The sequence below is a fragment of the Phascolarctos cinereus genome, unplaced genomic scaffold (assembly GCF_003287225.1).
Source record: "Phascolarctos cinereus isolate Bilbo 61053 unplaced genomic scaffold, phaCin_HiC Scaffold_4;HRSCAF=312, whole genome shotgun sequence".
In the NCBI taxonomy this organism is placed as follows: Eukaryota; Metazoa; Chordata; class Mammalia; order Diprotodontia; family Phascolarctidae; genus Phascolarctos; species Phascolarctos cinereus.
Window position 1 is genome coordinate 508,888,381 of NW_027555847.1, and position 15,044 is coordinate 508,903,424.

At 37.1% G+C, this 15,044-nt stretch overlaps 1 protein-coding gene across 9 annotated transcripts in view; it reads right to left on the reverse strand.

The window, feature by feature from the left end:
- DLGAP1 (DLG associated protein 1) overlaps positions 1–15,044 on the reverse strand; it is a 1,123,488-nt gene that overhangs the window by 36,782 nt on the left and 1,071,662 nt on the right. For all 9 annotated transcript variants that reach the window (XM_078153489.1, XM_078153491.1, XM_078153488.1 and 6 more), the window contains one exon: positions 6,451–6,872. In XM_078153489.1, coding sequence (XP_078009615.1) covers positions 6,451–6,872 — 422 coding nt within the window. The remainder of the gene's footprint in view (positions 1–6,450; positions 6,873–15,044) is intronic.

The window sequence follows — 15,044 nt, forward strand, 5'->3', positions numbered from 1 at the left end:
TCTCTCCAAATCCTGCACTTTTCCCAATTTTTCCACTACACCATATTGCCTCCAGATTGCCTCCAGATTGGTTTGGAAGATTAAAGTCTCAGGCTCTCTCAATTCGGCCTTATCTGTTCCAACACTCCCACCTTCACCCCCAAAAGAAAATGAGAAATGTTTTAGAAAAAAACTTCCCCCCTTTCTTCTGTTTTAATTATCAGTAGCATTAGGGGCTGCTACAACATGATATTGGGGATTTCCAACAATATAATATTAAGGATTTCCTATTCCAGAATGCATCTTTAACCAAGGATCTGCTTTATAATAAAAGTTCACTAATTTAGATTCTAAATATTTGGTTGCTGTTCATTTGATCTGATCTTCCTTCCCCCCCCCATTTATAGTTTTAAGAGTTGGAAGATACATTTTAAGACACAACCAATATAACAGAAATTTGTTTTTCATAACTGTACTTTGTTACAAAAGAAACCTTTTATTAGGCAGAGTTGGAGCATGTCATAGAGGATATAAAGGGATAGCAATGCAAAGAAATAAACAAATAAATGAATGAATAAATAAACAAATAAACCCAAGAAGAAGAAAGAGGGTATTGATGAAACATGTTATAAATAAATATAGAACAGAAGGATGGTCAGAAGGGGACACAGACAAGAAGGGCAGTATTCGTACTACCATGTTAGAATGATGTGTACTTTAAAAAAAACTATGATGTACATGATACATTCACATTTTTTAATGTAATCTGCTTTTTCTATCCTTCTTTGCATGTGAGTATGTTCGTGTTTCTGGATGACTATGAAGCTCATAATAAAAAGAAAAATTTTAAGAGTTATAAAGGACCTTAAGGTCATCTAATGCAATCTCCCATCCAGTGAAGGAACAGTCAACGGTGTGGTGTTCACCTAATTTCTGCTTAGGTACTTTGGGTGAAGTCCTATCACCAGCAGCCCCTAATAGCTGTAATTGTTAGCTTATAAGATCATAGCACAAAGAGCTGAAAGGGACCTTAGAAACCATTTAGTCCCACTCTGATTTTTTACAGATGAGTAAACTGAGAGGTTAAGTTGCAAAAGGTCATCTAGTCCAACTCCCTTATTTTACAAATCAGGAAACTAAGGCCCAGAGAGTGAAGTGACTTACCCATGGTGTGAACAATAGGGTCAAGTCCTCTCACTCCAAACCCTGCAATTTTTCCACTACACCGTGCAGAAATGATTTGAAGATGGTGTGGGATAGTTGAGCCGGGATTTGAACATGGTCCTTTATTAGCAAATCTCGAGTTCTTTCCTTTGCACCCATGTTACTCATGAAATAGCCATTAGTTAATTTATAAAATTAAATAAAATTTATAAAATAGGGAACAGTTAATTTATGAAGAAAGTACATGCTAAACAAATTGTGGAAAAGTAATTGTGGAACAAACTGCTTTTAGGGATGTCAGCACTTTGCATCATTTGTAGGGATATGCTAGTTACTAACGAATTTTGCAACTTCCTTAAAGCAGACCTTACAGATATACCTTTACCTGTAAACATTTAATTAGCAGGTCATTTGAATTTTTTTCTTTTTCCTGCCTTTCAATTTTATTGATATAGAGAACTCCTGGACAAGGCAATCCCTTCTCCCAATGCAGATATACATCTGCTCTGCTGTAGTAATGCAATTGTAGTATTGAAGTGACTTGTCAGGCTTCCTGAGGTAACCAGTATGTGTCAGGGGGCATTTGAATTCACTTCTTAAGCTCCAAAACAGCTCTCTATCCACTATACTATGTAGATGGAATTAAACTAATAATGTAATTTTAAAATTAAATTAAATACTTAAAAAAACCTATGTAATTCAGAAATTCTTTCCCACCTACTCTGAATTAGGGAAGAGGTTTTCTTGTTTGTTTTATTTTTTAGTGTGCCACACATTTAAGGCTGATTACCTCAGTTAGTTGGAAAATTACGGTCAAAAGGCCAGTGCCATGTGTTACGGGTTCAGGTTTACTCTATACATGAACCAGTTTTGTACTGGAGCCATTGACTGAATCCTTAGCTTCATGTATTTGGAGATCATAAACATCTGCCATTGCTGGGGGTGGGTGTGGATTGAAGAGGGAGAAGCTTGCAGTGTCATAGAAAATAGAGAACATGGGTGGATCAGTATAAATTCATCACTGTTACTAGAAAAAAAAAGTATGAATGCATATCTTATTAAAAGCTGGAGGGTGGGGTAAGTAGCACCAACTATGAGCAGAAAGTACAGTGTATTTTCATTCCCATTATACGAATGACCACTGCAGCAAAAAATCTGAATAACAAAAATATTTCAAAACTCCCAAAGGATGATCCACTTACTTTAAACAGTGCTAGATACATAAAAATTCTACTACAACAACAGAATCTGTATTATCCTTTGGTGCTTAAATCATGGAAATTTTAGGTCAGAAGGAACTTTAGAGATCATTGAATCCAGCTCCTTCAGTTATAGATTAGAAAATTAAGGCTCAAAGAGGTTAGATAATTTATTTATGGTCACAAATTAGCTTGTGGAAAACCCAGGGCTAGAACTCAGATCTCTTGTCTAGTGTTCCTTTCTATGTCACACTCTATCACTGAACTCATCAAAGGGGGATTTTTGATGTGTATTTTTAATGATATTAGCTATATGTTTCACAATAATATTATTACTTGATAGTAATTAACAGACCAAGATCTTACTATATACCCTCATTTATATAGGCTAGGGAACTGGTTTCCTGAAACAACTTTAATCTTTCTTATTGACAAAGTATATCAATATGGTAATTAACATTAAGGCATGTTAACTATGATTTCTGGTATTTTCATAATAATAATAATAAAAATAAAATAATAGCCGTATATCCTTAAATGATATTCAATTATTTTTTGTTGTTCAATCGTTCCAATCATGTCTGATTCTTTGTGACCCCATTTAGAGTTTTCTTGGCAAAGATATTAGAGTGGTTTGCCATTTCCTTCTCCAGCTCATTTTACAGATGAGGAAACTGAGGCAATCAGGGTTAAGTGACTTGCTCAGTCACACAGCTAGTGTCTGAGGCCAGAATTGAACTCAGGAAGATAAGTCTTCCCGGCTTCCAGACCTGGCACTCTATCTACTGTGCCACCTGGCCATCCCATATTCAATTTAGCTTTATAAAAACAGGGATAAGACATGGATATTCCTGTTGTCAGAAAGATAAATGGATAGTAGAAGAAACTAAGTGACTTTACTTAAGTTAAATAAGTAGTAAGTTTTAAGGAAAGCCAGGGCTAAGGTGGGCTCGAGGGCAGGGGTGGTGGGTAGAGATAACTCTAGGTCCAATTCACTGAATTCCTTTGGAAATTCATCCAGCCTGCCAGCCCGCCATCCTCCATGGGAAGGCAGGCACACCAGCTTTTAGGAACACAATACAAAAGACAATAGCCTCTTTTACTTAGGCATTCTGCCTGCTAATAATTTAAGAAATGATGCGTATTCCTAGAAAGGGGAAAGGAGAACATGAGGCAATTAGTTTTCTTCTTAATGATGTCGTTCTACCCACTGGTCCTTAGTTGGTGAATGGAGCTGCAGAAGATTTAGTCTATTCCACTTGTGAATATCTTAACCAGCCCAGAAGTGCAGTAAATGAGCTGGTTGGCAGCAAGAAGGCTTCTATATAACTGGAATGACAAAAAGCTAAGCCCTATGTATAGACATGGAATATAATATATTTGGGACCTTAAGCCATTATTTTTCACAGGCTATTTTACATGGCAAAAAAAATCACTGGAGGAAGGAAGGGAGTTGGCATGGAGAATCACTGCTGCTTGACAGTTTTGCCCCAAATTAAGTAAATCAAAGAAACACTAAGCATTTGAGTACTCAAATAATGCACAGTAGACTCTGAAGTTAGGTTTACAAAGGAACTTTATAACATGTCCATTATAAGAAGAATCCTATGATACCATGGTTCCCAACAGGTACATGAAGCTGGTCAAGGGAACACAGGGAATATTTGGAACATACCTCTATTATCTAACAAAATATTCCAAAAATAGCAGTGTTAGTGGAAAAACTTTTTGTATTGGAGAGGGGGCAGAGTAGGAATGGGAGGAAGCATTAGAGTAGATATAAAAAAAATTTGAAATAAGCAGTTAAAGAAATAATTTCTATAAATCAAAATTAAATGAAAGAGATTTGAATATAAAATCTTTTCTAAAGTTGAATCAGAAAAAATCAGCAACAACCTAGGGACAGATCTCCATAATAACCTGAAACACCAAATTGATCTCCATCCAGTGAAGTTATAAAATTGTTGATGTACCCTTGGAGAAGCATATCCTATTCTTACTAAGTATGCTTACAAGGCTTTAATTAATCTCTATGAATTAGAATTCTCAGCCCTGTTCTCAACTAAATCTAAAGGAAGAAATAAATAAGGCTGATCATGATATGCGGGTATTGTCTTCAAAAACTATACTGAGAATAAAGCTGTTGGTTGATAAGAAACAATCAGAGTCTCAGTTTATATGACTGTGTTCTGGTAAATATTTAACAACTTTATGATATTAAAAACATGTGCCAAATAAAGTTTTCTTTATAAAAAATCAATCTCTTTAGTTTATTTCTTATTTGCATACTCATGGTAAATGGTAGGCTTTTTTTCCTTTCATGTTGACTGGGGGTATAGGAAGGTTTCCTGTAAGCCAAGAGGTATGGGAACTGAAAAAGGTTGAGAATCTCTGCAATGGTATTAGGTAGGTTTTTAACCCTTTCTATTACTTTTCTACTGACATTTCTGAATATAAATTGTTTATCATTTTTGCTGTTCAAAGGCCAACTAGCTACCATTTGACAAATGGTTCGGTTGTAAGGTTGTCCTTCATTCTCAAAGAGGACCAAAATGACATCACACGTTAGAGTCAAGTCACAGTTTGTCTGACTGTGGCTGATCAGACCAATACAAGCTCAGAATGTTTTACCACAGGTTGGGAAATACAGTAAAACTGTATTAACCAGACCCTATTAATTTAGAATTTGTGTTAATTTCCTCAGGAATTGATCTGGAATTTATCTTTGAAGAAATGTTTGTTAAATTAATAATATGTTAATAATGTACAATTCTAAAATATATATATATATATATAAAATAATGAAAAATTAATAACGTAAAAAGTTCATAAGGGAAAGTTTATTTTAGGTATGAAACTTTTCACATTCCCTCAGTTTCTTTAGACGCACCCACTTCTCTATAAATGAGCAATGTTTTAATTATGGTTCCTATATTCATTAAAGTAGAATTCCCAAAGGCTGCTACTGGTCAGTCCTTTGTTAGCTTAATTCTAGACATCTCATATAATTTGAAAGTAATAAAACTACATTTCTATAAAAGTTATTCTATAACAGATTACTCACTATGCCCCTCCAGATAGAGAAGTAATAGACTCAGTGCAGACTGAGATGTTCCTTTGGACAGAGCTAATGTGGGAATTTGTTTTGCGCGCGTGTGTGTGTGTGTGTGTGTGTGTGTGTACATATTATATATGTGTATATATTTGTGACAAGAGCTTGTTTTTCTTGCTTTCTTAATGGGGGCAAGGTGGTAAGTGGGAGAGAGAGGAGGACCTTCATTTGAAAAATACATATATATAATTTAGTTTTTAGAAAACATAAAAGTTATATAGTTATTTTGCTAATTTTGGCTGGCTGGCCTTTCCTCAAAGAGATCACATGTAAGAAGTACTGACTAAGGCATTTAATTACATAGTATCTATTTGTCTTTACTCTCTGTATATTTATTTTGTGTGTCCATATATGCATATACATAATATATATATATATATATATATATATATATATATATATATATATATATATATGTTCTTACTATCTCCCCATTTAGAATGTAGGCTCCTTGTGAGTAGGCATTGTTTCATTCATTGTATTTATATTCCCAGTGTTTAGCACAGTGCCTGACACATACTAGGTGTTTAATAAATAATTATTGATTGACTGATTTGCTTAAGGAGCTTCCATCAGTTGAAGTGAAAAGGCAAGATTAGTTACATCTGGAAGCCAAAAGAAAATTGTCATTGGTTGTCTGGAACACTAGTGAGCTATAGAAACACCTGCAGCTAAAAGAACCCATTACTGAAACATCAGGCTTCCTTCATCATAAGCTTCAGGAACTAGACCAGCAAATGTCACAAATTTAGATTTGAGAAAAGTGTTACATCTGCCCAGTAATATTTTCTATGAGTACACTAGTCTATACTGTCTGTGTCCTCAGCTGGATTTGCCTGTTTCTTCTACATGCTATCATTCCGACGGGCAAAACTGAGAAGAATTTGCAGGTTATCTGCCAGTCAAAAGAACAAGGAGATTAAAAAAAAAGGAGATTAAAAAACAAACAAAATAGATGTGCAAATGCTTATTAGCATTATTTTGATCACTACTTACTGTCTTCAGGCAAGTTATTTTCCCGTTCTTCTCTCTCCATCTGCTGGCACCAACCTTCCATCCGGTCTCTCTCAGCCTGAAGAAGCTTCAGAAACCAGTGACCATCTCGGTGACACACTGACCTCTGAACAGCCTCCAGGGGATCTTCAGTGATAGAGTCAATCCATGGATCCGGTGGAGGCAAAATGGAAGGATCAAAATCTGTGTCAAAGTCATCGTCTGCAGCACAGGCATGGTAGTGGTTTCCTGAACCCTGAATGCTCACTGTGGAGGTGCTGGCATCCCGGGAAAACTGCCTGGACATTGGTCCCGGGCAGGTATTGTCCTCTATAGATTCCAGAGAGTTTTCCAAGTTCTCATGGAAGTCCAGGTCAGCCTGTACTGCTGCTGTCACGCTGTTAGACCGAGTGAACCTTCGGAAGCTTAGGAAAATAGAGAAAGAATGTTTAGTCAAGGGGTAGTTCCAGAAGCTAAATTTTATTCTAGCTCTCAATAGGAGAACTTATCCCAACTGTGTGACCGAGAATACAAGTGTTCTTGTTTTCAATTGGTATGGTAAGTAGCCCCTTCTTCCACAAGCACATCTTGGTGAGGCATTCTGGTACTACGGAACAGGCACTGGTTTTGGAGGCCGAGAACTTGGGCTTGACTCTTGGCCATGCCACTTATACTGACTTTATGACCTTAACCTTAAGGTGACCTTGAACAAGTTATTTTACATCTCTGGACCTCACTTTACTCCTCTGTAAGATAAAGACATTGAACATCAACATGGCAAAGATGATGAAAAAAGGGGGAAATGACAGGTATTGGAGGGTCTGTGGGAAAATAGGCACATCAATGCAGTGTTGACAGATCTGTGAATCAGTACAGCCATTCAGAAAAGTGATTTGAAATGATGCCCAAAAAAATCATTAAACTGTGCATACCACTTGACCTAGCAATACCACTACTACATGAATTGTAAACTTGGCTCCATCACTCAGTAGGGAATTTTTGGGCTAATCCCTTAATCTCTCTCAGCCTCAGTTTCTTAAAGAAGTCAAAGAAAGAAGGGGCAACTAGGTGGCGCAGGGGATAGAGCACCGGCCCTGGATTCAGGAGGACCTGAGTTCAAATCTGGCCTCACACACATAATATTTACTAGCTCTGTGACCCTGGGCAAGTCACTTAACCCCATTGCCAAAACAAAAAACAAAAACAAGAAGTCAAAGAAAGAAGAAAAGGACTCATGTTCAAAAATATTTATAGTAGTTTTGTAATGAGAAAGAACTGGAAACTAAAAAGGCAGGGGCTGTTTATTAATTGAGAAGTGGCCAAACAAATCATAGCACATGAATATCATGGAAAATTATCGTGCAATAAGACTGATGAAAAGAATGGATTAAGAGAAACCTAGGAAGGTATGTATAAATGGATTCTATGTGAAGGGAGCAGAACCAGAATAATTTCTATAGAAATGTCATAAAGACAAAAAATGTTGAAAGTCTTAAGAATGCTAATCAATGCAAAGACCAAACATGATTTCAGAGGATCAGTGGTGAAATATGTTACCTAGAAGCACTGGTTTCATGATACACAATAAGACATATGTTTTTGGACATGGACAGCAAAGAAATTTGTTTTGACTATGAATATTTGTTAAGAGATTATCTTTTTACCAAAAAAAGAGAAAGATTATCTTTTTACCAATGGGTAGGGGGTATGAGAGGAAAAGAAAACAAATACTTATTAACTGAAAAATAAAATTAAATGAAATTTAAAAAATAAAAGAGTTGGACTAGATGACCTTTAAGTTTCTTTCCAACAATAGATCTATGACATGATACTATGCTATTTGGAATTGCTTGGGCCAATTTACTTTTAATGACATTCTGTACTTGTAGAATGATTTACACATGCAAATTACTTTCACATCCATTGTTTCAGCTGATCTTTACAGTAACTGACTGTGTAGACAAGCCATACATTATTTCCTTGTACTTTACAAGTAGAGAAACTGAGCCTGAGAGAGACTAAGGCATTAGCCCACAAATACTCTACTGAATGATGGAGCCAAGTTCACAATTTGTGTCTTCTAGGGCCTACTCAAGTCCCTTCCTACCATATACTACAATCCTTCTATTTTTAGGGGCAAATGTCTTAACTTCCTTAACACTCTCATGACCCACCTATTGGGACACTGACCTGGGATCTAGAGAAGAAGGAATGACATGTTGCTGATTCTGATACAGGGATGTTTTGGAAATGGCTATAAGGACTCTGGGTAATTGCTCCAATCCAGCAAACAATCCTGCTCCACTCCAGATTGTTTTGAACCAGAGAATACAGGATTATAAGGATCAAAGGAAGCTTTGTACGGTGCCTTAATAATAACAACTCACATTTATCAAGTGTTTTCCTCACCGTGTTGTTTAGATAATTCAATTATTCTTATTCCTATTTCATAGGTCTGGAAACTGAGGAGTCCAAGAGAGGTTAAATTGTTTGCCTAAGGCTACAAAGCTAGTTTTGAAGCGCTTGAGACTCAAACCCCAGATCATCTGACTCCAAATCAAGTGGTTTTTCTATCGTACTGTGCTGTCTGAAGCTAATATAATTTTCTAGGGGCTAAAAAAAATGGGTCAGGCCATACTGAGCTCTGTATAACAGACCATTTTGTCAGACTTTCCACTACATGGGCTCGGTCATACCCAGGAGGTCTACTCCTGTCCCTATAACTGGCTTTATTTAGGAGTACCATGAATTTTAAGGCTTTACTATTCTCTACCTTTCCTTCTTCCTTTCAACTAAAATGACAGGCAACTTATTGTAGACATAATTAGAATACTTTACATCAACTGAATTGTGTCTTTTGGGCAAAGATCAAAAGCTAGACTAGCTCTATTTCCAAGTAGGATTCTGTATAAGGACTACACAGTCTCTACTTCATCCAAGGCACACACTGCCTCACGAAGTATCCTATTTCTGGAAGGTCTGGTGATTGAACTAACTTGAGAATCCCCAAATTTGGGATTACCCATCAGGCAACTCCCAGAGTTTCAAGTCCTCTCTTGGGCTGAGTGGGTACACTCATGTCAGCTTCCATCTTGTGCTTCTGCAAGAAATTTTTCAGTGCTCAAGTTGTAACCATTTGCTAAACTGAAAAAGCCCACTCTCAGTATCTCTGTTCTCAGGCTGTGTACTTTTGTTCTAAGTCACCATAAACCGACTGGGATGAGGAAAAAATAAATACCTTCCCCTACTTGCTACACTCCAGAAGTCACAAGAGAGAAAAATACAGAGGAAGTCCTCTTGAGTGAGACCAATCATCTTGCTTTTATAGACCATAGGGAGGGGTTACTGATTCTCAGTCAGCTTAACTTAAAATGTTGTTATTCAGTTGTTCTTCAGTTGTTTCCAACTCTTTATGACTCCATTTAGAGTTTTCTTGGCAAAAATACTAGAATAGTTTGCCATTTCCTTCTCCAGCTCGTTTTACAGACGAAAAAGCTGAGGCAAACAGGGTTAAGTGACTTGCCCAGAGTCACACAGCTAGTACCTGAGGTTGGAATTTGAATTCAGGCCTCCCTGACTCCAGGCCCAGCTCCCTATTCACTGTGCAACCTAGCTGCCCTTAATATGTCAGCCCTAATTTCTGTAGCCAAATCCATATGACCCTAGTATCACATTCCATAAAGAGATGCCAATCAATATTTATTAAGTACCTACTACATGCCAGGCACTGTGCTAAGCACTGGATGCCATCCAATTGCTTTCAAACAAAAGGTCACTCTCTGTGAATTTAACAAGTTCATCAGGGAAATCAAGTTGATCAGGGACTCCTCTGATCAATACCCCTTACATAATTATTTGCCCCAAAGAGAAATGTGGCATAATAAAAAGGGTACTGGACTTGAGGTTAAAATACTTGGGTTCCAATTCCAGCTCTGCCCAATTAAACAATTTGGGTTAAATTACTTCCCCTTCCTTTGGGCCCCCATCTTTCATCTGTGAAATGATAAGGTATCTTACCCATTACTTATTTTGTCTGGGCTTTCTGCCCTAAAGGAGCTGACTAAGCAGCTTGGCATTGATGATTTAAAGTACATAGGCAGGGGTAGCTACAAGGTGCAGGAGTCAGGAAGACCTGAGTTCAATTCTGGTCTCAGACACTTACCAGCTAGCTGTGTGAGCCCGGGCAAATCACTTAACCCTGATTGCCTAAAAAAAAAAAAAGGTACATGTGTATCCCTCAAACACAAAGACCTAGAATGAGGATAAACTAAGTGCGTTGAGGCTTGCTTTTTGGTAAATCCTATATGAACTGATACTGAGAAAGAAATGTAACTCTTTGGACCTCACAGTGTTTATTTCCATACAAGCTGTTAAAAAATTGGGTGTGGTGTGTCCTTTTGGGAGGAGACCTGGAGAGCTGCACCTGTCAATGTATATTCTTGCTGAGTGCATTTTATATAGCAGTGTTTGGGTTTTTTTAATTAGATGCCTTATTGATTGAATCTGTCCAGATCCTAAACTTGCATTTGGGGGCCAGTGTGCACTGGACCTCAGCCAGAAGGGTTTAACTAGATTATATCCAAGGCCCCTTTCAATTCTAAGACTCTCTGATTATTTGATTCTAGTTACCACATTTTACCACATAATTGTTGTCGCAGATTTTATGTGAATCTTTGCAAAAAGTGGGGTGCAACCATTATGTGAAGCTTTAAAAATTGCATCAGTATTACTTAAAGATCACTTATTACTAAATTGTCTTTGGTGCAAGATTAGGATGCATAGCATATTCATGAATATACTTTAAAAAGGAATACTGACAATGTGCGTACAATGGGAATTCTAGGCTCACAGCCTCACAATGCACAAGAGATAAATGCATATCCATATGGCACTGGTGAATACATTGCTGCTCTGTTTACCTTTTAAGCAACATGACCATTACAAGGTTATAAACCTTTTTTTTTTTGCACTAAATTTTGCACTAAAAAACCAGGGCTCGATGATTATGCAGTGGTTACAATTATGCAATGAAATACGGTATAATAATTATGTCATCATGACTATGATGCAAGTAGAAGGGCTTAATGAAGGAAATATCTTTAAGAATAGAAGCATAGCTAAAAGCACAATTAATCAACTTGCTAACTGTTCTTCCTTATTATAGCCATTAGCCTGCATCATGTTACACCCCATCTCAGGGCAAGCTGAATGATACACTGATTGGGTAGTATAAAAAACACTAGATTGGGTCAATAAGTCTGTGCTCTAGGACTGGACCTGTCAGTAATTACTTCTGTGACCAAGGAGAATATCTTTTCCTTTTCTACAAAATGAAAAGTGTGGACCAGAAGATCTATAAGAGTCCTTTCTTTCAGCTCTAAAAGTTGATGATTCTAATTAGGATCAAATATCAAAGGAATCTTAGAGAACATTGAGTCCACAAGTAGTATCATTCCTATTACAGTGACTGACCAATCTAAATAGTGTTTAAATAACTTGGCTTATAACATTTAATAACTGAGTGGGCCAAAAGAGCTGTTTTGAATCCATGTAACCATCAGAGAGCATCACTAAAGACCTCTGGGCCACACATATTGAATCTGTAGGTCAAGATTAACACCAAGAAAGAAAAGTCAGTCAATGCCTACAGATATGTGAAATGTGCCAAAAAAAATAAGGCAAAGCTCTAGAATGCAAAGTTTAAAATACTAAGGAGAAAGTCATCCAAAGGATGAAGGAAAAGTTGATGAAACAGGAGGTCAAGGTCACAGAGCTTGAGGAGAACAAACAAATTGCCTTGAGGCCTTCCCTGATATAATTACCTGGATTGTATGAGCTCAGCTGCTTGTAGTTAGAAGTGGGGAGTCTTGCCTGAGAAAATGTATAACAAAAGCTAAAGAAACGCTTGCCCAGGCCATTGACATGACAAATAAAGACTGATTTTTAGCTCTTTTGAGGAGATGAAGAAGAAGAGTATTGATGGGAAGAAGTTTCACTTGAAGACTGAGAAACACTGATTCTTACAAGTGAGTCCTTTTCTTTTGAGGGAGAAGCAACATGTGGACAATAAATTATTAACCTCTCTAATAAACTTGGAGATTTTATGACAGACAACTATGCCAGGTATTGTTTTGTTTTGTTTTGTTTGTTTTTGGTGTTTTAAAGAGGACAAGAGGATGAGAATTTTATCAATTTTCTGTTAGACAAATCTGTATTTTCCCTGAAGAGTTGGGGTTCTTCAGCTACTTTACATGAAGTCCAATTATATTTGCATATTTTAAAATTTAGGGTTCTGCAATAAAGTCTATGTTGCAATGGGAAAAAATTACTAATCTTTTCCCTCTTGTCTTCCAATCTGAGGAATTTAAATTTAAACAAAACAAAAGCCAGGCACACCTGTTAGATCTGTCACTATCACCATGGAAATCAAGTTTCATTAAACTTGAAGCGGTTGTGACATTGGCAGTGTTTTGGTTTATTCAGACAGCTGTTTGTGACAAAGTATGATAGGTGATTTGAGTATTCCTTTTCAAATGTGACTTTTTGTTTCTCTTAATTATTTTAACGTATTTAAATTATTTTTACTGTTGAGATCATGTAGCTTTTAAAAAGTGGAGGTAAGCTAAAGGATGAATTGATTTGAGGATAATGAAATAAATCAGTGACTGTACTATTTACCCATAGTTCTTTGTTCTAGATAGACTCTTTACACTTTTATGCCTAACACCTTTTTTTCCTTCTTAAATCTGCCTTTTATTGAAAAGATTCTGATATGTAAAAATTTCCATAGGAAAATGAACATTTTGCCCAAGAAAGAATACTTACAATTTTAGAATTTTTATTTTTTCTTTTGTAATTATGTTACAAATTAAACGGTAACAAAAAATAGGAGAGGAGGTAAGCATGATATAATTGAGAGCTGGCCTTAAAGTCATGAAGATGTGGGTTTAATTTCTGCCTCTGACACAAACTGACTGTGACTCTAGATAAGTCACTTAACTGGTCAGTGCACTAAACGACTGTCTATAGCTATCACTTGCAGAAGAATTCAAAATCTGCATTGACAGAGGGAACTTCCTCACCAGGAGCTCCCCTTCACCAATGAAATGACAAGTTGAGAACAAAAAAAAATTAGAATGACAGCATAGTTTCAATGTGAGAGTTGGCTTTGTTTTTTATGCTTATAGTTAGTTTTAGAGACATTATTAGTGTAGCATGTATTGGCTTAGGATATATACCAAGATCATTTCTGATAAATGTTTAGCTTTAATTTCAGGATTCCCCTTTTAGTCGCTGGTAAATTATTGAAAACAAATTCCTAAGATTTATAAAAAGAAAAAAAATAAGTGAGTAGGGTGATGGTAGTGGGCCTGGAACAAGGACTCAATTCTAGAAGACAGTGGGTGGACTTGTTCAGTCTGCTTGATACACTGCCTGATTTAATAAATACTACTTGAGTGAAACGATGTTTTCCCTCCCCCCTACTAATTGGCCAGGTGTCTTCCTTTTTTTTTTTTTTAAAGGCAACTGGGTTTAAGTGACTTGCCCAGGGTCACACAGCTAGTAAGTTTTTTTAAGTGTTTGGTCTGAAGTTGGATTTGAACTGAGGTCCTCCTGCCTTCAGGGCGGGTGCTCTATCCACTGCCCCACCTAGCTGCCCCCAGGAGACTTCCTTTGGAGGTTGCTGGGCCCTCACAACTCAGCTCATCAGCGAATTGATACTTGTCTTCTGACTCCAAACAGGTATAATGAAATTTTGTCAACAATGTGATGCCTTTCAAAAACAATTTTTAAATAAATTTTGCCCTGAGTCTGTATTCATATGCAAAGAAAATGCACCCAAGGACTATTTTCTTTGGTGAAAAATATCCTGAAATGTAAAGCTACAACTTCTTGGAAATATGCCAAGTGAGATTTATGTGAGAGTACCTGAGCACTTAGCATAGTGCTTTGATTTTCAATGAAGCAATCTGGCAGGTCTGACCATGTGACCTCCCTACTCAATAAACTCCAGTGATTCCCTATTACCTTTAGGACCAAATAGAAAGTCCTCTGCCTTTTATAGGCTGGCTTCTTCTACCTTTGCAGTCAGTTTTCACTTTACATCGCTCCATAGACCAAAGACACTGTTTAGTGATGCTGACCTTGCTGTTCCTTGAACACCACACTTCACTGACTGTTTCTCATGCCCAGAATGTGCTCCCTCCTCACCTTCACTTTCTGGCCTTACTCAAGTCTCAATTCAAATCCTGCCTTCTGCAAGAGGTCTTTCCTATCCTCCCACACTGCTAGAACGAGGAAGGAACCTTCCTCCAAAGATTACCTCCCACTGACTGTTGTTGTTCAGTCATTTCAGTTGTATTGACTTTTCATGACCCCTTTGGGGGTTTTCTCAGCAAAGATCCTGGGGTGGTTTGCCATTTCCTTCTCTGGCTCATTTTACAGATGAAGAAACTAAAGCAAACAGGGTTAAGTGACTTGCCTGGGGTCACATTGCTAGTAAGTGTCTGAGGTCACATTTGAACTCAGGTCTTCCTTACTCTAGGCCCAACACTCTATCTACTGCACCACCTAGCTGCCCATTTATACTCTGTGTG